Source organism: Sceloporus occidentalis, unplaced genomic scaffold (genome assembly GCF_023333645.1).
Source record: "Sceloporus occidentalis isolate IW3139 unplaced genomic scaffold, rSceOcc1.0.p SCAF_154, whole genome shotgun sequence".
Classification (NCBI taxonomy): Eukaryota; Metazoa; Chordata; class Lepidosauria; order Squamata; family Phrynosomatidae; genus Sceloporus; species Sceloporus occidentalis.
In genome coordinates this window covers 2,191,167-2,215,678 of record NW_028317134.1, presented here as the reverse complement: position 1 = coordinate 2,215,678, position 24,512 = coordinate 2,191,167, and the positions used below count along the sequence as shown (strand labels likewise).

Here is a 24,512-nt window from a genome sequence, read left to right as displayed (position 1 = left end):
TGGATTTTAAGACTTAACTATTTAAATCAAAAACAAAATTATTTTTAAATAAGTCAAGGGGACCATTCCGAGGGTACTAATAAATAGGAAACAAAGCCTCAGATTGGGGACTGTCCCTTGAAACAGAGATACCTGGTCACCCTAATTTAGTCAGCACTCAACTAAGACAAATTCATTTTTTTAGAGACTAGGGGTGATGGGAGTTGCCATCTAATATCATCTGGATGACTAGAGGTAGCTGAGTTTTACTTTGCTTTACAAAATAAAATCAGTATGCTGAGTCTCGTTGGAAAGATATACTTTATTGGTGTTTATTTAATACAAACCAGGAGCGCTCACAGGTATCACTGCACTTAGCTCTGCCGATTGGCATCACAGTTGTTTGCTAAGCAGTAAAATGCTTTACAGTGTCAGACTGACCCTGAAACAGCCTTTTCATGTGAGCCAAATATCCTTCCTATCATTATGTTGTTCCGTATCGTGCCAAGAAATCTGACTCATCAACATTGTGTATTTCAAATTTTAGACAGTTTGATGTCTAGAGACATCTACCAGGTTTCTCGGGGAAAACATAATTCAGTAGCATCTATTATTCAGCTGCCCGCTTCTTAATTGAGAGAGTCCCATTGGGAGAAAGGCGCTATATAAATACTGGTTAGTTATTATTATTATTATTATTATTATTAGGGCAGTCATCATAGTGCAGAAATTCACAGATAAAGTGGCAGTTTAACTCTTTCAGTTCCTGGGACCAGGATCAGTATGCCGGGGGGAAAATGCATGACATGTCGCCTGGATTCTTGAAGGTGCTGTTCCACTATTTGAGCTTTTTAGTGCATTGAGCAAATTCATCTTGGTAGATCTGATTTCAGCTGAAGGTTTATTTGCAATAAACAGATAAATGTTTTAGAAACCCCTTAAGTTTCTATAGCAACAGCCTATAAATGCCTGCTTTTGTGGCATATGACAAGTAAGCATTTCACACAAAAAAATATAAGGGAGGCAAAATTCTACATGATGAAATAGCTATTTCTGGAAAGAGGTGGGAATGATCGTTTCTAACGCTTCATTTAGTTTTAAACGTGCTAAATTCAGCAGAGTAGCCACAAAAGCACCTTAAATTTTAACTCCTGTTTGACTGCTTACAGGTTTATCTAAAATTAGGGTGATAATAGAACAAGAAAAACCACCTTCACGTGAATGTGAAAAATAAAGAAATATATATATATACCCCTGCGGGTTCCGCAGCTCCCAAAATAACACTCCTCACAAGTGTTCCACAACGATATATCAACAAGAGGGGCGCATGAACTTGTGGGAAAAAAATATATAACACAATAGTGTAATAAATTCAAAAAATATATGTGTAGTGAATAATATATTGCACTCACAAAAATAACTTGATAGAGAGGCTCATCAGAAAAAACTTTTCTTCATAAGGTCTGCAATGCAAATGAGAAACCACAAATGGTGCAGTATTATCAAGCAAATATTTAATAAGAAGAGCGGATCAACTTACAAACAAGTTGGCATAATGATCATGTTATGCATATGCACAGTTGGAAGATAAAAGTCCAATGGATAAAAATGTCCGTGTAGCAAAATCTCAACGCGTTTTGCCAAACTCCGTCGGCTTCTTCAGGAGAAAAGATATTTAAATATATGTTTGTGAGTGCAATATATTATTCACTACACATATATTTTTTTAATTTATTACACTATTGTGTTATATATTTTTTTCCCACATGTTCATGCGCCCCTCTTGTTGATACTAAAATTAGGGTGACCAGTTTTCTTCTCATGGAGAAAGGCTAGATGTTGATTTATAGGGTATTGAAAAGAAGGTAATGTGGGAAATTATTTACATTCGTGTAGTAGGCGTCCAGAGTGCACTCCATTAAGGAAACAGCAGAAACCGGGATGACTCCTCATTTTTTCCACTGTACTATTCCAAAGGGGGATAGATTTCATAATAACTGCTGATTTACACCACATACTGCTTACTGCTTCTGGAAATATAAGTAGGCTCTGCTGGAATTTAGTATGACTAAGAAAGACAATAGTGGTTTGTTTTAGATGTGCATGAGAAACATTATAAAGAATGCTTTATAAAGTTCCCCTAACCCCCTGAGAACTAGAGGGTACCAAAAACTGCAATGGTAATAGCCAAAAATGAGTAACATGAGTCAAATTGCTGAAAAAGGTTAATACTGGTTCTGATAGAGAGATGTGAGAACACACAGTGCATCGCAGTTTGTTGTATCTACAGACCCCTGTCCACTGCTAAAAAGCACCTACAAGGGGCACACGAGCATATAAACTGGACCACGGACCAATGAAGAAGGTGGTAAAATAACATAACAGTACTTATTTGTTCAAAGGGTTCCATGGAAAGATGCCACATTTTTATGGTGACCAAGATAAGTTAAACAAAATCTGAAATTATTTTAAATGATTTGCAGCAGTCTCCTTCATCATTCAATTGTCAAATCAGTTGGAAACACATTACAAACCTCACTTGTACTCACATGCACTCAAAGAGTAAATGAATACATCATAAAGTATTATACCAAGTAGAATTTGTATTGTATCAGTGAAGCATGCACCCATTATTCTCATGTCACTTTGTAGTGTCCAGGCAGACAGTGACGTGTATGTCTTGCTTTCTAATTCATGTAAACACTAAAACAATTTTCTATTATTTCCTTAGGATGTGGTGGAGAATTATCGGGTCCAAATGGCTCCTTTAACAGTCCTGGATACCCAATGAAATACCCCGATAATCGAGAATGTGTTTGGTACATACAGACATCTCCAGGAAGCAGCATCCAAATCACAATTATGGAGTTCAGTATAGAGTTTCATTCAACGTGTAATTACGATGTGCTGGAGGTAGGACATACAATTTTACAATTTGAATAAACATTGATTTCTGCTGTGATTACAGTGGGTTTTGCCATCCAAACAGTATTTAGCACAGTAAGGAGAATAAATTACATACACATTCCAGAAGTTACGATTGCTAAGAAATGTGTAGACTGCAAGATAAAAAAAAAAGAAGAGTTGAGATCCCAATAAGTATATACCGGTAGTTTAACATGCAGCAGATACAATGTCACATAGCGTATGCTATTGCAGGGTTTTTTCTTTGTTGTTCATCTTCATTTAGCTGCTGACTTGGAGCCCCACATGGTAGGTTATCATCAGTACTGATTTTAGGGGGTCAAAACAGGTTGGTTCCCTTAGACACTTTGCCATTAAGAGTAATGGATGGCTTCCCATGAGCACTGTGGTTGACTTAAGTGTATAACAGTAATATTGTGCGCACCTTTTTACGTAACACAATAAGCTGGAAACTTGGGCTCATAGTACGCCGAGTGATAGATCATCCATAGCAGGAATCACCATAATTCAAGCTGGCTGCATTTTGAAAGAGTTTAGATACCTGTCTTTAAATTATTTTCCAGTCGTTTACTACTGAAAATGTGCCACTGTGTTGTTAAGGCACAAGTATTTCATTCTTCACTAAAATAAGGTAAAGGAGTTGATTTACACCTCTCTGATGCCATAATGAAAAATAATGAGTTGCAATTTAGTTATGGTATTGAAGGGATAAAAGTGGAATGTGGCCAAAAACAGGTGGATTGCTCAAAATGGTAGCCTGTAGTCCACAGAGGCAAAACGAGCAGCAGTACCCAAGCATTTTCCAGGGGCTCACAGCAGCGGCCTGTTTTTTAAAGTATTTACTTAGTACACCTCCAAGTTAGAGGCCATGCATGGGCTTCTCCCAGTGAGGATTTAAGTTCGCAGGAGCTGTGCTGTGCGTGAGTTAACATTTGCACAGATGGGCCAAAAGGACCGAAGGTTTTTATATGAGGAAAATATGGGCATTTTATATGTGCTGAATGGTTTTTATCTGCGAAGATGAGATGTTGAAAAGTTTCCCTGAGAGGCACAGAGGCTTGTCTAAGTTTAGATGTCACACACTCCTTCACACTCTTACAGAGATATTATTATTTCCAAATTGCCATAGATAACTGTATACATAGGTTACAATCTCACCTCGTAGCTGCTGAGCAGGAGACCTCATGCTACACCAAAGCCCCATTAGTTATCACCAGCGCTCACAATAATACCTGCAGATAAAACCTAGTTACTTTTTGCTAAACACGAGATTCAATACTTTCCATAAGCTAGACAAGTAACACCCTACAGTAAATACCAGTAAATGAAGAGAAAGGTAAGTTAGGGTTCAGAAGGCAAACATGTTACATGCATGCGATAGCCTCTCACTTTGTGGAACGGATACCCCCCTAGTTTTCTAGTGTAAGAATATATTGTGTTTAATATGAGTCAGGATGTTTTCCCAGCCACTGAATATCCCATATTCATGTGAAATCAAAATGTTCCAACTTCAGTGTTTCAAATTACTAGTCGCTAGGGAGGGCTGCTGCCTTTGTTGTGCCAACTTATTTTTTCTTTATTACACCACCAAATACTTTAGTGTGGCCATGAATCCCTGGTTTTGAGTAGGAGGCTTAAACATAGTGGTTACAAGAGGGGAAGTTTCTAGATCTTTTTACAGAACATATTCATGAGTTCAGTTTCTCTGTCTCTGTATAGCAGAAAACCACCATCTTTGGGGACACATCAAGACTGAAATGAAGATAAGAGCTACTACTACCCTCTCTATAACCCTTCCTTCCCTGTAGGGAGGATACTTTTACCTAACCCATAGGGTGGCAGATAGGTGGACCAGCTACCCAGCAGAAGTAATAGAGCTTAATACAGTGATATAATTTAAACATGCATGGAATAGACATAAGCTTCATCTGAATATAACAGAAAACCAAGGGCCAGATCGGGTTTGAAGTCTTCACAGCAGGAATAATGGGCAGACTAGATGAGAAGTGTGGCTGTTATCTGCGATCACATTCTATGTTTCTATGTTCCACAATTATGGAAACATAAATAGTAAAAGCAGAAAATAACCAATCTACCCATCTAGACTGCTCCTTGTGAATCACTTTTTACTGAGTAATTCTTTCCGATAGGTTTATGTACACTGCAGCTTTGCTACGTTTGCCTGGAAATCTATTGCAGGTGTCTACGATGCTTTCTCACATTACTCCTGAACATCAACATCAAGCATCTAATCTGCTTGCAGGAGTCACACGGGTATAATAACAACGCACTTGAGTGAAAATCTGTGGTTTGTTAGGACTCCTCGTCTGTGTACCATTACTTACTGCCACGTTTATCAGAGGAGGGGGGTTCATGCCGTACTTGTTACACACAGGACAGAGTTATCAATATGCTGACCATGCACTAGCCTACTGGCACTAACTATGATAACAACTAATGTATTATTATGTACTTTGCTGGCACAGCAGATTTTAGGGCTATACTGTAATGCTGTTACTCGATACTATTACTCTCGGTATAAGGTAGAATTGTGTTTTGTAAGTAATAATATACGTGCATAGTAGTATTTTTTAATTTTCTTTTACTCAACAAATGAAACATTTAACCAGAAACAGAAATCACTAAACAACTTTTTGCCGTCTCACGTAAATCAACCCCCTTTTATCACTCTCAGAACTTTGGAATGCTGATGTGAACCTAACAATAAATGGGACTGACAATGCAGAAGCAGATGGGGGAAAACAGATTAAACCTCTGGCTTCAAAACACCGAATCATTTTAGAACACAGAAACAATCTTTCATATACAGTAACGCTCTTTAAGGTTTTCTGGGCAGTACTCCTTTACTGCATCAGCTTATTTTCTAAACATAAAGTGACTCAAACTTGTTTTAAATATGGTCACGTTACCTTTTGTGCTGACTATAAATCTGTTCAAATATAAACCCTCCAACGGTCCTGATTGATTCTGTTCTACTCACTTGTAAATGATTACAAACTATTGGGTTTGATAACACTAAAGAGCCATTACCATACATAACATTTTATAAATTAGCTGAGCCTAAGACTTCATAGAAATATTAACACTTTAATAACCCTTTGTGAAGATTTCGTGTAGTCATATCACCTGTTGCTGATGTAACAATTTCTACCCAGTTTTAATGAAAGTTCTTATTAGAACTTTTTGGCTCCAACAGTAAAAAAAGGCTACGTCAAACCGGATCCTGGCTTTTCTTCCACTTTAAGGCTAAAGCCACAAAAATCAGAGACCAGCTTCGTAGATTGGACCACTTAAATTGCCCTCACTTTTCCGCAGTGTCACTAAGTCACACCAACAAGCAAATAATGGAGGTGAAGCATTAAACTTGATATTATGAATTCCAGATGCAAATGCATTTCCCGGATCAATTTGATAGCTGAAAGAGAATGAAAAAGTGACACACATAGCCCAATATACTGAATTAATTAAATATAAGTAGGGCTCACAGGAAAGCCTTTCCTTATCTGTGACCAAAAAATTATATGCTTCTTTCAGGAAGACCCAAGAGACAGGAAGTGATCTCACTTAATATGGTGGAAAAACAGGAAGTACCCTCATCTGCTAGACTCAGTTATAGTAAATGCATAGAAGTGACTCCAGCAGTATATCTATTTTCTCCTTACGATGGGTCGGTGTTAGGGTCACTAATGTCCCATGGCTCCTGGGGCCTATGCATGCTGAGGGCCACATGTTGATCCTTACATAGAACACAATAAAGTGTCTCAATCAAGTTGTCAGGAGTAAAGAGTTTTGTCTGCAAAACACTGGCTTTTTTAGCGTAAAGCATGACTTAGCTGACATGCATAAGCTTAGTTCAAGTTTATTTCAAATACTTTGTATTTTATGACATTCCACAGAAATGTATTATTCTCTTGTGGGAAGGTCTAAATATCTAATAATGACTGCTACGTATATCACAGAATATACACCAATGCATGTTATAGTCCGCTTCAATGTAAATACTTATATGTTGCTTTATAATATTAAATGAACAACATTTAATGTCTGTCTGTATTATTTACTGATTTCACTCATTATATAGGGCTATGTGCTATGTCAGAAAAAATGGAATGTATAACAAAGGTTTAAAAATTATATTATTTATCAATCAAGGATTAGAAACAGTTGTCACATAGAGAAATGATCCTTCTGACAACAAGCCTTTCTATGTATGCTTTTATTCATTAAAGAGGTATGTGGCAGGAGAATTTGTAGGAGAGCGGAAGCTTTATCTCGCTAACGTCACTATACATTATGAAGGGCCAACCCCAGTGAACCTCTACTGCAAGAGTAGCTTGGATGGCCCTGTATAATGCATATTTCAATCAATGGGATTCCTCAAGCCATCTCACTAATGGAACTTACTCTCATAAATCATGATGTATGTATAAATGTGTATATATATATATAATTACCATTAATACAGTGAGTGACACATCCACCATTTAGTTATAGTAATAAATGCACGTATGTAAATATGGTGGTATGGGATGTGCACATTATCATGGAATGATAACGTTTACTGACAATTTATCTTCTAATAGCATCCCATATCCTTTGAAACCAAAGAAAACAATTCAGGTTTTATCCTGCAATCTCCACTTAAAATTGGACTCACTGGGTGGATGTCCCAAGATAATACTACATTAGGCTGGGCATCCTGTTATGAAGATTGGGTATGAATCATGAGCAAAACAAAAAAGACGGGCAACTTCAATTCACTGTGGAGCTCATTGTATTTTTTCAATGCTTTTGTATTTACTGACATTTTTATTCATTAAAAAAATAATGGCTATTGATATTACAAAGGCAAAAAGACATATTGAAGTTGTAGAGGCTAATACAGTGAGGGAATTTAAACATGCATGGGGTAGGCATATGGCTATATTGAATCTACAATGACACCAAGAACTGATTAAAGAAAAATGGGGAGCCTAGATGGGCCAAAACGTTCTTATCTGATGTCAAATACTGTGTTTCTAAGAAGCCAGGTATATGTATATAAAAATGATGTGGATCAGTCAGGATTAAATTACACATTTCCAAACTCAAGTTCATCCATTCTTTTCAAAGTTTTAGCGTGTATTTGTTATAACTGGAGGCATCTCAATAATTTCAGATTTATGGTGGACATGACTTATCCTCCCCAAGACTAGCTCAATTATGTGCACCTCGACTTCCAGGGAATCCACTGCAAGTCTCTAGTACCGGCAATGTAGTCACAGTTCGATTCAAGAGCGACGCATACGTCAGTGGCAGAGGATTTAATGCGACTTGGCGTGAAATTCCTGGAGGTACTTTGACTTTTCTGTTATTATAGACAGAGAAAGTTGTTGGCATGTTGACGATACTGGAATGTTACTGCTGCATTCTTCTATCAGGCATTAGGAAATGTATCTGTACTTACAGTCACATTGTGTTGTGTCAATGTTCAGGTTGCGGAGGAGTGGTTCAGGCATCGAGTGGGGAGATCCATTCTCCAAACTATCCAAGGCCTTATGATGACAACACAGAATGCTCCTGGCTTATCCGAGTTGACAGCGGACACCGAGTCACCCTCAACTTCACAGACTTCGATATTGAATCTCATAGATCATGCAACTTCGATTCTGTTTCTGTAAGTAGTTAAGGCCATTGCTTTATTTGTATCTTTAATTAAGTATGCTTTACATTAATTCTCATCTCTTGTTTCCATGATTTAGGCATATTTTAGATAATTGTTTAAACGGATTCCAAGAATCATCTTAAACTACAGTATTTATTATAAGGAACATTTATCCTGAGTATTCTCTAACATCCTTAAAGTCCTTAATATAATCATGAGAATACAATATTGTATAGAAATTAACGTATTTGATCGATTATAAGACGACCCTGATTATAAGACGACCCCCCAAATCTGAATATTAATTTAGGAAAAAAAGAAAAAGCCTGAATATAAGACGACCCTATAGGAAAAAAGTTTTACCAGTAAATGTTAATTCATCTAAACTATTTTTTTTTTTTGATAAAAGCTATGATTGAGAAAAATATTTTGGTTTTATTTCCTTCTATTTTTCAACCTGCCCCCCAGTTATGCACATCTGCCCCAGAAATGCCTTATACCCCCTATATGCCACTGTGCCCCATGATATGCCTTTTAACCCTATATGCCACTGTGCCCCATGATATGCCTTTTGACCCCCTATGTGCCACTCTGCCTCCAGACATGCCTTATACCCCTATATGCCACTCTGGCATTTAGAGGGTTAAAAGGAATATTATGGGGAAGAGTGGCATATAGGGAGGTTTAAGGCATTCAGGAGGCAGAGTGGCGTATAGAGGGTTGAAAAGGCATTAAGGGGGTTAAAAAGGCATTTCACAGAGCACTCTGCCTCCAGAAATGCCTTATGCTCCCCATTTAACACTCCCCCGCCCCCCCCCCCAAACTTACCGGTGCTTCTGACTTCCCTGTCATGTAGCCGGGGTAGCGTGTAGATCCCACGCACTTGGCACCGGTGCGGGGAACTCACCGGTGAACTTAGAAGGAATATAAAAAATCTGGTTATGTCTTTATTTTTATGATATAATAGCATTATTGTTATGATTATTGCGATTTCTGTAAATGCCAGAGACAAAGACACTACTCTGCTATCAATATCCCTTTTGTCTATTGAAATCAACTGCGATTCAGCCCTGTATTCGTGTGTTAAAGGCACGGGAAGCCACACATGAAACAATGTGTCTCTGAAATGGGAAACGTGCGTGTATTCCAGTGTCTGCATTCTAAAGCGAGTGTGTGTTACAGAAAGGCCAGTCCAAAACTGTTAACTTCATTCATGAATCTCTCTTAAATGGCTATTCTATTGGGATAGACAAAGGTCCTTTTCAAATTGTACATTGATTTCTAAACTGCAGACCGTTTTTTGTAAAAAAAAAAAAAATCAAAGGAAAAAGGGCAATGTATTTTAGAAGCATTAATTATCTTCAGAGATGGCATTTGAGCTGCGCTGGAGAAACTTTTATTAATGTTGTGAGTGGTCCACAGATTTAAGGTATGGCAGCTGACTGGTGGGCCACTGCATGAATTTTTGGGGGGATTGGTTTGGAAAGCCATGGCTAGCTCTGTATCCCCTGGGTTAGTACTTCCAAGTTCCATATACAAGGGGATGAGAAGACATCAAGAGCCACTCAGTGGCTCTAAATAGTGTTCATCCAAAAACATTTTGGATGCAGCTTCCCCACGCTACAAGAGGCCCCTGCTTTGTGTTATGCCTTATACGGGACCCTGTGATGAAAACCTCTAGGGGCCCCATGTCCAGGGGCAGACAAATAATATTTATTCACGCACATTAATAGCAGGAGTGAACAAGAGACATGTGGATGTCCAATATAATATGGAGCATGGTTTTGTTAATTATGTTTCTGCAAACTTATTTTAATGCATATTGCGTTTTACTGGATGCATATTAGAGAAGACAGTCTTTAGCTATCAGAGTTAGAAAATGAGACTTCTATCTCGCAGCAGGGAGGATACCATAGTAAGCTTCTTCGATATGCCCAGTAGAGCTCTGATCCTAGGAACTGGGACCTTGGCTCCAATTGAAATCAATAAGAGTAGCAGCAGAGAACATGTATGCTATCTGAACACTGATGGTTGCTTCCACACATGCAATTGACTGTTGCTTCAGTGACTTCAGTGTACATAGTACTGGACATGGACAAGACATTCACATACTAATGATTACTTCTCTCAGCAGAGGTAGCCAAGGAAGGAGTTAAATGAAACAAAAGTAAGATGCATTGGATGCGAAATGGAGCCCAACATGCATTCAAAAATAAAAATACTATTCAGAAGAATCATTGTACAGAGTAGAAAAGACAAAAGTCATTGTCACACTTTGTATTCAAGGTCACAGGCAAACAGAAGTCACGATATCTAATGAACAGGCCAGATCAGATAATCAGAATCAGAGGTGCCAGAACAACTGTGCCCAGTTCTTAGTGTAAAGCAGGTTTAAATAGCCTGTCCATCAGGTAACAGGTGTAGATGGTCTGCAGTCGTGTGCTCCTCAGGAAGGTAGTCACTGAGAGGCACCATCTCTCTGGAGGTGAAAGCACTAAATGCACACCGCAAACCAGCCAGGCTGCAGGCCGATCGCAACCCGTGAGGAGGCTGGGTGCCTAAATGTGTTCTGCACGTATGGATTTTAGCAAATGTGCTCCTCTTATACATGATTGCAATACATTGTTGCCCATTAGCAGACATGATTAATATATTAATTGTATTTATTTTCACAGCTTTATGATGGTGAAGATAGTGAAGCACCACTTATACAAGTTTTATGTGGAAGTCAACTTCCCAGTCCTTTAACATCAACTCAAAATACAATGTTTGTCTTGCTAAGATCTGATGGAAGCAGACAGCATAGAGGATTCAGTGCTCGATTTAGTGAAGGTAAGTTATTCCTCCAGTGTTTGGGAAACAGGTAAGAAAGATAACATTTTTTATTATGCAGGTTGCAGTCACAAACTATGGGTTTGTTAATGAAGTTGGATTTAGTTAGGCCAAGATGTAGAAATATAGAAAGTGATGGCAGATAAGAACCTTTCGGCCTCTCCAGTCTGCCCAACATCTATAACTTATGGTTGAATTCTGAAGAATTATCCCTTGGGAAGTCACTTAATTTTCTCAGGGTAAACTAACTAAAGTTAATATCATCTAGGGCCATACCAATGTCAACGTAAAAGACATTGCAAATTCTGTAAGCACTTCATCTCCGATCAGTTTTCCATATATCCAATCCTGAAGTAAATCCTCAAAGGTGACTGGACTTGGTCAAGAACGAGGGAAGTTAAAGATTTGTGATAACAATATACCCACCTGCACCCATAGTTTAGGTCCCTAACTCTGAGTTTTCTTTATTTCATTTTTTAAGCATGTGGAAGTGTCATAACATCTGATTCAGTTGGTGGAACTATTGCCTCTCCTTTGTACCCTGCCAAATACCCAAACTTTCAGGAATGCATCTGGATTATCCATGCCCAGGAACCTTGTGAGTAACAGAGTTATAATCTGTACCTGCAACATTTTAATAGCTGTGTTAGATGGATAGATATATAGATAAAGTAATGTATTAAAAGTTTGTATTTTTGTCTTCGTTCTTGGTTTTGGAGATTAAAGTAGCAGACTATTTTACCCTAGGGAAGCTGAGCCAAATGGTGAGACCAATATGCCACATCAATTTAGAGCCTTGAAGTATCCCCCCCCAACCATAATGCAAAGGGATATCAAACAGATCAAGGCTGCTTTCTAAAACAAATACATTGCCTATTACTTTATAACCAGTAAATGCAGTTAGGTTTATTTAATGTATATAACTGTATGTATATAACTGTATCACATATCATATTACGGAAACGGGATGGATCTGCTTTAATTTCTGATGCATTATTTTGTAAATTGTCTTTATTCCTAGTTAATCACATCACACTTTCATTCACGGACTTTAACACTGAAGACAGGAACCGTAATTGTACAACAGATTATGTGGAGATATTGGATGGGGATAACTATGATTCATCTGTTCAAGGTATGCCAAATCAGGCTCCCGGCGTGCCACTTCTCCTTGGGCTGATTGGGGAGATCAAAGATCTGCCTTCTAACCGACCAGTATATAGACTGTGGGGCACTGTGCCTAGCGGACACAGCCTCCATAGCACCACTCATCAAGCACGCTGGGATATGATGTCATATCCCAGCACCCAGGATGTTACACATTGGCTGTGGAGGTAAGAGTAGGGGGCAGCGCCTAGACAAGATATGTCTCTAATAAAACCTATTCTATAATTTCTGTTGTTTATATACACATAGTTCTGACTTGTGGCACTCTAGAACAATGTGACACAAGCCCCACACATCATTCTGTGTTCCTACAAAGGTGGGAGATGAGGGGAGGAAAGAGGGACGCAGCATGAAAGAGAGAGAGCTGACTTTATTTTATTTTTAGGACGCTACTGTGGTAGTACGATTCCTCATCCTATCACGTCTTACAGCAATGCCCTTGTGGTAAAATTTATCTCAAACAATGCTACCGATGCTAAAGGCTTCCATGCAACGTATGCAGCATCAACATCAGGTGAGAACCAGGCTACTCCATCCTATTCTACATACTGCGCTGCTCCAGTTAGTAATAGCAATGTGCTCAGTGTAGGCTTGTCACACATTATCTAAATACTATAATTTTCCAAGCACACGAAGCTTGATTATGAACTCTTACAATGCTTTTAGCTCAATAAGTGAAAAAGTTTATTTGGTCAATAAAAAAAATCACCAATTAGAATACACTTGGAATTTAATGAGAGTTAGGCTGGTGGGTTGTATGGCCCAGTCCAAGCCTGGTTATCATGATGTGTCAGAGCCATGACTAGTCAAATGAGCATTAACCCGTTTAAATTCCAAACAGTCTATTAAGGACGATCTTACACAGGGGTAGATATTTGGTTCAACCTACATCCTCTCAGGAAATGTATCTCTTTTTATTTAACGCTGTCAAATATAGAACTCGATACATCAGATCTTGATAACGTTGTATTATAGCCACCAAATATCATCACTTAAAATAATTAATGTAGTTTACTACCACAAACCTCCTTAGTATTATATGGAGCAGCATATCCTTTGTTTAACGTAGCTAAGATGTACTTGTTTTTATTTCACAGCATGCGGGGGTACATTACACATGGAAACAGGAGCCTTCAACAGTCCGAACTACCCCGAGGGTTATCCTGCAAATACAGAGTGTATTTGGAATATTCTGAGCTCTCCTGGCAACCGGCTCATGCTTTCTTTCATGTAATTCTATTTCTATCTGCACATTGTTCGGCTCTCAATGACTTTACAGGAAGGAAGTGCTGCGTCTGGCAGGAAAGCCATGTAATAACTGTTTTAACATAAAACACAACTTGGAAAGGAAACAAGGCTGTGAGGAGTCACAAGAGTTTTGTTAACCCGAGGCGGATTTAAAATGTACAATGATTAATACTCAGAGTGACCGACGATAGCAATAATTAAAAGTTCTGAGGAGAACAAAAAATAATTAACCAGCCTTAATTTGTAGCCCAACAAGAGCTTAAGGGTTCCTCACATCTAGTTAAATAGAAAAGGTGCTCTTCCACTTCGGCACTTAATATGTTTATAATAAAACTTAGCAGATCAGTCATTTTATTCTTTCCTCTAAAAAAGTGTAATCACAAAAACAATATAGAAACTTTTAATAATATTAATCAGTTCTTGCCTTTGTGCCACATGACAATTAAGCATTCCCTTAAAAAATATGAATAAATATACATGATTAAAGGATAATTTCTGGGAAGCATTTTGACAGTTTTGGGAATTATGTAATACTGCCTTTAGCTAGAATAGTGTCAAAGTCAGCCAAACAATTTTAGTTTTCAAAATACTTCTGCACAGAGGAAATCCAAAAAAGCGTAGAAATATCTTTTGTATGATGTAACATTTCTAGGTGAAATTATCCATTGCAACTTGTGTTTTATAGGATATATAGGACTATATATATAGGACATATAGGACTATATCACAACATAAGTTAGTATAGGTGGTTCAAATATAGTTTATTACAAAATCTTATACCAATAAGGTAAATCAAGAAACAAAGAATACTATTTTATATGTAATTCATTGTTACACAGTGCGATAGAAAGAAAAAAATAAGGCCTTCAAGTTCAACTTTTCAGGATAACCCTTGTGTTGATCCAGGTGAAGCAACCAACAACCCCTCTTCAACGCAAAGACGTTTTGCCCAGAAGGCAGGGGATACCTCTGTGGGCAGTAGGAATAATAATTGTAAAATATAACGTGTTCCTCTTAGGACCCTTTCTTGACAGTTCATTCTTTAAGGCCTCCAGGATACTTTTGGACACCTCCTCCATAAGAAGAACATTCCAGCTTTCCAGCCTTACTGTGAAGCATGTCCTCTCCTATTTAAAAGGAGGAACAATGACTCCTCTAACGGTGATAAGTGCCACCCTTCAGGGGAAATCTGCGCCCAACAGACAAAGCAGATAACGAAAAGCCACTTATCATCATTACAGTAATTATGGCTCCTCTATCTGCTTCGCCTGTTGGGTAAAGATTTCCCCTGCAAGAGCCTTCTAAAGACTTTGAATGTATTTGTACTGAAGTCTTCCATGGTTTTGTTTAGACTATGTTTAAATACATGGTTAAGTTTCCTCGTGCGTGATACCAAATGATTACATATTTAGCTATACAAGTATTTCATAAAAATGTTCCCCATGTTTGTATATAAATTGTAAATTGTTGGTAGGTCATAAGTACCTATTTTTTTCAAATTGCTATAGTTTAGAATAGCTGCTCTCTAAGAACTTTTTATAAAATATGTCATGGATGTATATTGTGTTTCCTTGGTTTTCTCCACATAGATCCTTTAATATGCAAGCTAGTGATGGCTGTCAGAATGATTACTTGGAAGTTAGAGAAGGAAATGAAACTGGTGCATTTATTGGACGCTATTGCGGAGATTCACTGCCAACTAATATTACATCCATCATTGGCCACGTCCTGTGGATTAAGTTTGTCTCGGATGCCACTGTCAGTGGCTCTGGGTTTAGGGCCACATTTTCTCATTGTAAGTATTTTTATTTATGTAGGTCTATAATATCTGGACAAGTGTTTGTTTTGATTGCCCAATGCAGGTGAATGTATTAAGAATACATTCAATATAAATATCCCATATTTAAATATATATATATATTGTTTAGTTAATTTATGGTTTAATATACACTTTATTAAAAGATTTTTAGTTAATTCTTATTTTAGATTGTTTGTAATTTTTGGATTTGTTTTAGAAGAATGTTACAGGAAATACCTATTTATTCTTAAATTGGAGGAAAAGCCTGTTTCTGTAAGATGTAACACAAAATAATTTGGCATATGCTGAGTTTAAAACAAAGCTCCTGTGGATTTTGATTAAAAATATTAAAGTGTTTATATGAAAAAAAGCAGACATGTAGCCACACAATTGTCAGAACTAGCTTAAAGGGCAAAAAACAATCGGTTTTTCAAATCATTTGTGCTATTTTTTATTTTTAGGTTGATAAGGACAGGAGTCAATGTACCTTTGTAAGGAAATCACCAAAGTGGTTTAAGGGACAGTTTAATGTCTCTGACAGTCCCAGTACATATGAATGCATCTTAGAGTACATTATGAGGTTTTTTTTAACCCTTACAGGAGCGGGGGGTTTCATACCCTAGGACTGGAGTTTTTCTTTTTTAAATTTTTACCATGTCTGTTAAACTATGATTTCCCATTTCCATATTTGATGAAACCGCGCAAATTATACATTGTTTTGTTCACAAGCCTTCTTTTAAAATCAGATAATATAATAATTATCAGTGATAATAGGTTTAAAAAATTATACTACATAACCCAATTTAAGCTTAAAAACATCACTGATTACATCCATCCTTTACATATTACCTTATATTGCAACTGTTTTAAAATATTATTTTTACTTTTTTTCCACCGTAAGGGAATGCCTGCTCGCATGATCTGGCATTCTTTACATAACAGTGTACTGGTGCTTGCATTACATAAGCCAACAGGAGTCCTAGCTGCCACAGCCTAATTGCTTGGGCTGCAGCTGTATAGGTACGGCCTAAAGGTCATCCTGGTACCTTTTTGTGGATGTGCCTGTATGTTCTATGGGGAGTGAAGGGGTTAAAATGCATGCTATAAAACTAAAAGCACTTACTTGAGTAGAAACTGCAGCTCTGTAGCTGCCCTCCTCCTCTGTTGTGCAATGATTCTTGCCACCAATTGGGAGCACTCCGTACATGTTCACTGGGGTCTCAATAGATCACCAATACCAGCATTGTCCAAGCCAGCTCTGGAGCTGACTGAAAGTGAGTATATAATGTGCAAGGAGACGCCATCTCCAGCATCTTCAGCAATGAAAATAGTAGGGGGATGAAGATATCCTATAAATTTGTAAGGGAGGCACCATGAAAATTGAAAACGACCTCTCAGCTATCATATGTATTTAAGTGTATTTGGTGGCTGGAGTATCCCTTTAAGGGCTAACTGAGATGATAGTAAAAGGAAGCTTTGGGGCACAGTTAAGCATTCAAAGCTGGCAAAACATGACAGATATATATAAAAGCAGAGCATGCTAGAAAAATTACACCAAAACAGGGTACAAGAAAATGTGGTGGAGGTGATACCTTTATTGGCTCACTGTAGTCTCAAAGACAATCTAAATCTAATTAAGGGATGTAACTAGAAACCACAGAGCTTAATACTAAAAGTGCCCCGGGGCACCCTAACTTCACCAAGCAACATATACCAAAGTGCCACATTTGCCCCCAAACAGCTTGTGAGTGCCACATTTTCCCCTAAGCAGCCATCCTAACCCCCAAACAGCCTGCCTGCGCCATCATAGAGATGAATTAACTAATGAGACAATAGACTGGAGTATGTGATATGATCTGAGTGGCATTACATCAAGGCAGGAACATGGAAGTAAATTAAATGGAATAATTAAATGTTTACCAGAACACCATCTTACGATGCCAAAAAATAACAATAGCTAGTACTTTACAGCCAATTCACCTCTAAAAGCAGTGTGAAAAGTACAGATTCATCCAGCATGTAGCCCAGCAACTTTTACAGGGTCCCGCTGCTGAGAAAGTCAGTGCCACCTAGTGGACATGTGAGTGTAGTGAGCCGTGCAACAGAAGACACTCACATGGACCAAAATGCTGAGTATCAGAAGAAGTTTGAGCTGGCCCAGCTCCAGATTGTACTATAACAAAATGCTTTGCTTCGCTGATATCTAGCAAACCTAAAATGGGGGTATAGTGCAGTATACTGTTTATTATACGCCCCATCAAAATGCATTATTTTGGAAGAGCACTAGAAGTATATATCAAACATATATATATATCTATACATATGTTGGTTATGGCTAATTTAATGCATATAAAAAAAGTATTGATTCAGCATTAGAAGCTGAATTCAGTAGTTTTATTGGCCTTGTATCATAAATATCCTTTCTTGTTGACTGGTAAAGCTATTAGTCTCTGTGTCTTTTTTCTTATACACTGCATCTTGTTCATCACCTTCCACCCATTCTTTGCTGTGAATTAAGTGTATGGGTGGGGTGTTTAAGAAATGGTCCCCCAGCTTCTCCGCCTAGGGAGGCTGGCTGCCCCTGTGATTAACACTAACCAATCTACTCCTTGAGCCCTAAATGTCTGACAATTACTATTTCTTTCCACTGGCTGAGTATGGTTTCCATTAGAATTTTTGTACTCTGCTTTTACAAGGAAATTCGTTATGCTTCTGCCAGTTAGTTCTGTGGTACGTGCGATATGTGTTGCAATAACTTGGAAGCCTTGACAACTTTTTTTTTTTTTTTTTTTTTAAATTTTACAGAGTAATTTTATGTAGTGGAAAGACAAATCACACGATATACATACAAATCTAGAATTATCAAATAGGGGTTTAAGCCCTAGTGTATAAGGCTCTTCATGTTATTCATGGTTTTATAAATATATGCACACTTCAGTGGAATTTGTTGGTGCCATAAACATATGCAAGGAAAATCAGTTGTCATTTTATCTCTTTTGCTAATGGTGACACTTAAAAAAATAACATTAGTTGCATTAAAAAGCATAGCAGATACCTGGAATAGACTTCCAGCAGGAATGGTACATGCAAACCCAGTAAAGGATTTCAAGAAAGCTTGGGATGTTCATAAAGTTATCATAAAGAATTAGTAAGTAAGTGATTAGCACTATCGGTTTATCAAAGATAAAGATAATTCTTTCCCCTAATCTGCTAAAGCAGCTCCCATCTCTACTGAGTATGGTGAGTAACCCTCAAATGTAGCTGCTGAACAGTTGCTCCTAAGAAAATGTGCTCTTTACCTCCACTATGAGGATATTCTTATTAAATGAACTCCAGCCATCATTTGCGCTTTAATTCATATGATAGCTGGTGCCCCTTTTAATTTGATTGATGTCCCCCCTTTGAATGCAGGAATCCACACAAAATTTAAAGTCACAGGCACTTGCATTTAATTTGCATATTAATGAATATGTGAGTTGTTTTGCAAGTTTTAACCTGCAAGTGCATACAACTTCAGTTGTTCAGATGAGTTAACCCTTTGCTGAGATCAGGGGCATAACTAGGAACCTCAGGGCCCAGTGCAAAAATTGCCCCAGGCCCCTCCGACTTTACCAAGTCAGGGCTCGAAAAAGATTGGGAAAGGCACTTTCTTATTTCAGCACGATTGTGTCCGAGTGCAGAAATTAAGGTCCATAAAGACATGGTTGGATGAGTTTGGTGCGGAAGAACTTGACCAGCCGCACAGAGCCCTGACGTTAACCCCATCAAACACCTTTGGGATGAACTAGAATGGAGACTGAGAGCTGGGTGTCTCATCCAACATCAGTGCCTGAGCTAATAAGTGCTCTCCTGGATGAACGGGCTAAAATTCCCAAAATCTTTTGAAAAGCCTTCCCAGAAGAGTGGAAGCTGTTATAGCTGAAAAGGGGGAATCAGCTACATATTAAAGTCCCTGTTGGTGTAATGGTCAGGTGTCCCAATACTTTTGTCCATATAGTATATGTATATATACATAGGCTCCTTTGGTAATGATTTTCTATTTTTTTTTTATCTGTTGCCTATTTTTTAATACAAAAACGAATTATTCTAAATATGTGTGTTTTTTTCTGTAGTATTTGGGAATAATATTTTAGGAAGCCAAGGTCAAATTGCTTCCCCGCTATGGCCCAGGAATTATCCTCATCATTCAAACTATATTTGGACAATCAGCGTGGATTCCTCTCAGATAATTCAGGCTAGAGTTTTGGAGATTGACATTGAAGAATATACTGGCTGCAACTATGACAAATTAAAAGTAAGTTTATCAAAAACATAACTATAAACTAAAAACCCACTACAAGCACCAGAGGGGTTCCCAGTGCATTCAAATGTAAGGAATCCGTGGTGGATTCCAGTTGGAAAGGCAGGTGATCACATCATGTTTAGCATTATTCAATGTGGACAAGGTTATGAATGTGCAAACCCGGTGCTTTATTGCATTAACAACTATTGCCAGAATCTACACCTCTTACACTTGATTACACAGTAATTAGTAGCCACTAATTGATCCAATACTCATACGTATTTAATTAAAATAATATGTAGCCACTCTATAACATAGCATTTTCTTTTCTTCCTCCAGCAGAGAACATATTGACAGCCTAGGGAACTTTAAAGGTCCTTCTCCATTTAGACAAAACATTAAAGCGACAGTTTAGTGTACTTTTAGTGTACTTTTATATGTATTCTTATATAAAATAAAGTTACATAATAAAATACTATAAGAAAAGCCAGTGTGTTGCAGTAATATCCTCACATAGCTGTTACTGATTATATTAAACTAAAGGGGTAGTAGAAGTATTATTAAACACTCATCTACAGACACCAGACAAGCCAGAAGGCTTGTTTTTCCCTCAGAAATCTCATGGTGCTTCGACAACCACAAGGGATTCTGGGTAGGCGCACGCAAATAAGGTTAACAATTATCACCTTTGCCTCTATATCCACTTTATACATGGATCCCTTGAAACGGTTTCCATCACCTTTTACCCACCATAACTTATGTAATGGTATTAAACTAAAAGAACCATGTTAGTAAGAGGCTGCTAAACGGGCAGCCAATCAGAAAGGGGAGGTCACACTGGAATATGTTGTTTTCTTGTCAGGAGAAACTATTATATCTCAATCTCAATGTGATCATCCTGTTTCCTTCTGTTTAGATTTACGATGGTCCTGACATTCACTATCACTTACTTGGAACATTCTGTGGAGTTACCCCACCTCCTTCTCTATTCTCCTCCGGCAGTTCAATGACTGTTCAGTTTATCAGCGATAGCAGTGTGAGCAAGAAAGGCTTTCTACTGGAATGGTTTATGATTGAGATGCCTTCTGGGCCATTACCGACCATAGCACCAGGTAGGGATTTCATGATATGTCAGTACTGACAAAAAAATATATGTGTGCTTTCAAATCGTGGGTCAATACGTTGAGAAAGAAGAAGCCAAGTGTACGTGATACATGCAGATACTTGTAGACACAAACTAGATGTCCACATTTATACAATGTAGTAATATTGGATACATTACATATGCTTCAACCTCACAGAAAGGTTCCTTAAGAAATTAGGGTTTTAGTAGCTGATTATGTGAAGGCACCAACACATGGCTGGATGTCAGGAGAATAGTCCCTTTTCAATACTGAAAAACATATATCATATCAGCTACAAATATTATACACGACATCAGCTACAAGCATTATACAGACCACTTCACATGGAAGACAGAATAGTAAAAGTTACACACAGGAGAGCTGTACAATACGTCACATGACACTATGATATTTTTCAGGTGCCTGTGGTGGCAGGTTAATAACTGGAGAGACGCCTTTATTTTTCTTCTCCCCTGGATGGCCAAATAACTACCCAACTCATCTCGACTGCACTTGGGTCATCAGATCCCCAGAGTCGACGGTGGAGTTAAACATCTTGACTGTGGATATTGAAACACGCGGTTCATGTAATTATGACAAATTGGTCATAAGAGATGGTATGTGAATGAGTCAGTATGTATATAAATCTGTACCCAGTTTAGTGAGATGGTATGATATACAATAATTATTATAATGGTAGATTCAGCTATGTGGCAATCTGTGGGAAATTCCAGAAAACCACTTGTTAAAAGAACATCTTTCACATGATATAATGTGTCCTTCAGGCATACCTTAAACAAAATTATTATTTTTAAGCAGATTTCCCATTTAAACCTTAAAGGTCTTGTCCTAAGCTCAACATGTGCTGGTGTAAAAGAAAATATTGTTGCTTTTTATTATTTAATTGCTTCCAAGAGCTATCAGGGAACATTATTTGCTTGTAGGGGCTTTTGTGCATAATTCAACCTGAAAATAAGCAAATGTTAACTTGGTGCTTATATTATTAAATGCTATTTTTTTCAAGGAGACAACAACAATTCTGCAGAACTTGCCACAGTCTGCGGCCGAGAAATCCCAGGACCAATCAGATCATCCGGAGACACCATGTTTATCAGATTTACCTCTGATTCGAGTACTTCTGGAAGGGGCTTCAACGCATCTTACCATAAAAGTAATATCCTTTTATCTTTTAACATCACTGATAAAATTACTTATTTGCCAGTCAACATTATTTGAATGCAATGTAGGTTGGATCCGATAAAATAATTGCTAAAGACAAGTTTTAAAAAAATCGAGTTCGATAATTATATTAAACTGAATATCAAATTATATGAGAAAGTACCTGTACTGGAAAATATATCTGTGCACAAAGCTAATAATTGCCGTTCAAAATTTATTTATATGTTGGACAATTTCTGGTTCATGCCAAGACAAGCATACTGGAGGAGTACAAACCACGCACCTAACCATGAACAACTCCATTAACTATAACAAACTAGTTGGGATTAGCTGGTAAATATTACATTCAAATGTTGTGTACTATATCATTAAATTGTTGCTTTTCCAGGTTGTGGAGGATATTTACACGCAAATAGAGGACTCATTTCATCTCACAATTATCCGGAGAACTACGCACCAAATCTCAATTGTACCTGGCATGTAGTAGTCACAGAGGGCTTCATTATCAGTGTTGATTTTGAGCGAACATTTGAAATTGTAAACAGCAATGCAGACTGCAGCACTGGCGATTATATTGAAGTAAGTGACGATTCTATAGAAATATTCATATAAAGCACTTTTTATCAGATCTGACTGTAATGATTTTTTTCCTAGCGTATCTGTAATGGGTTCACCAAGAGAGCTGTAGTAACTCCCAGAGATCACCCACATGTATCCTCCTCTTGTCCCCGGAATCACTTCCAGCACCAGCCAGCATGCGCACCTTGGAACCCTGCTATATGTACCCAATAAGTAGACACACAACTACCTTGAATTGAGTACAGCAGGAATGAACAGTTTATTGATGTAAAACATAGACTGATATAGCCACAGAACTTCATTAACATAAATCAACATTGATAAACAGGTAGACAACCCAACCTTTAATCCCCTTTAGCTACTAAATATCCATCCTGTTAATGGGATTACTTTACACAATGGAGTTCCTGCCTGTTTGGTAGCCAGGCTGGAGCCATCTCTGAGTACCTTGGGCCCCTGTATGACAGCCCATTCTGTCACAGTATCCTTCAGTATGCTGTTTTGGGTAATTAAAAAACATATCGGAGAGGTTTGTGGAAAATTAAAATAAAGTAGTGTGTATAACATGTTCTACTATTTTCCAGCTAAGAAACGGTCCTGATCAGTCATCACCTCCATTAGGGACCGTATCAGAGAATGGGAAATTCTGTGGCACGAACACTCCATCTACCATGCATACGAGTGACCACGAGCTATTTGTTCGCTTTATTTCTGACAGCAGTAACGAGGGCAAAGGATTCAAACTCAAATACCAGGCAAAGAGTCTGGGTACGTAACCTATTTTATGTTTTATACTCTAGAATGTAAGTAATATCATGTAGTTTGATGTAACTCTCAAAAATGAAATGAAAAAGTGTGTTTCACTATAAACCATGCTGTAACAAATATTGCAGCTGGTTTGAGGGCCCTGGTGCAAGAGATGGCTGGGCTTTTTTTGTAAGAGAAGGGAATTTTGAAGAATTGAAACTTAATGGGCCATGACATGGTGGGGGCCTGAATCCTAAAATGATAGTGATCTCATGGCAGCCTTGTTCCCTTTGCAGATGAATGGTATTTTTTTAACAGAGATCAGATAGTCGTTCAAGGCCGAACAGATGTCCACATGAAGGGGTGTTCATGTCATATTTTAGCACTCAAAAAACAAAAAGACACCACTATAGGTAGTGACTGTAGAATATGATGCCTAGAAAAGCGATTTTCTAGCCCTGCCACTTGAAAGGACGGAAGACCATGTTATGGTGGTCACTGATCTTAGATGAATAATAATAATATCTCAAATTCGAGAGCTTTTAAACCATGATAACTTATAAAGATTATATTGGGATCCATGGAGAATTCTGTTTCTATACTAGAAAGAAAGCATTTAGCTGCTAATCACAGTATATTTAATTTATTAAATTGTGTTGTTATGATATGATTTGTAAAGCTTAATATTTTATATAACAGTCTACTTAATTTATTTCTTTTTAGCATGTGGAGGAACCATTTATGTCACCGATTCAAATACCACTGGATATGTTACATCGCCAAACTATCCTAACAATTACCCTCAAAACGCTGATTGTACATGGACCATTATAGTACCAAACGGAGAAGCCGTGCAGCTTAATTTTCTAGACCAGTTTCATATAGAATCATCTGACAGGTAATTGTATTTACAGACTGTGCTATTGCTTTACAACATTAGTATTTATCAGCAAAAGTATTTATTTTGGAGTGATCGAACGACATAAT

At 37.7% G+C, this 24,512-nt stretch overlaps 1 protein-coding gene across 1 annotated transcript in view; it reads left to right on the top strand.

The window, feature by feature from the left end:
- The window catches only part of LOC149280574 (cubilin-like), a 96,875-nt gene that overhangs the window by 40,397 nt on the left and 31,966 nt on the right, over window positions 1-24,512 (top strand). Inside the window, exons 29-44 of the mRNA XM_089500417.1 lie at window positions 2,711-2,892; window positions 8,084-8,258; window positions 8,400-8,581; window positions 11,245-11,401; window positions 11,883-11,999; window positions 12,423-12,536; window positions 12,954-13,082; window positions 13,666-13,798; window positions 15,406-15,611; window positions 19,727-19,908; window positions 20,813-21,008; window positions 21,440-21,637; window positions 22,045-22,191; window positions 22,588-22,778; window positions 23,363-23,546; window positions 24,249-24,423. Coding sequence (XP_089356543.1) covers window positions 2,711-2,892; window positions 8,084-8,258; window positions 8,400-8,581; window positions 11,245-11,401; window positions 11,883-11,999; window positions 12,423-12,536; window positions 12,954-13,082; window positions 13,666-13,798; window positions 15,406-15,611; window positions 19,727-19,908; window positions 20,813-21,008; window positions 21,440-21,637; window positions 22,045-22,191; window positions 22,588-22,778; window positions 23,363-23,546; window positions 24,249-24,423 — 2,668 coding nt within the window. The remainder of the gene's footprint in view (window positions 1-2,710; window positions 2,893-8,083; window positions 8,259-8,399; window positions 8,582-11,244; window positions 11,402-11,882; window positions 12,000-12,422; window positions 12,537-12,953; window positions 13,083-13,665; window positions 13,799-15,405; window positions 15,612-19,726; window positions 19,909-20,812; window positions 21,009-21,439; window positions 21,638-22,044; window positions 22,192-22,587; window positions 22,779-23,362; window positions 23,547-24,248; window positions 24,424-24,512) is intronic.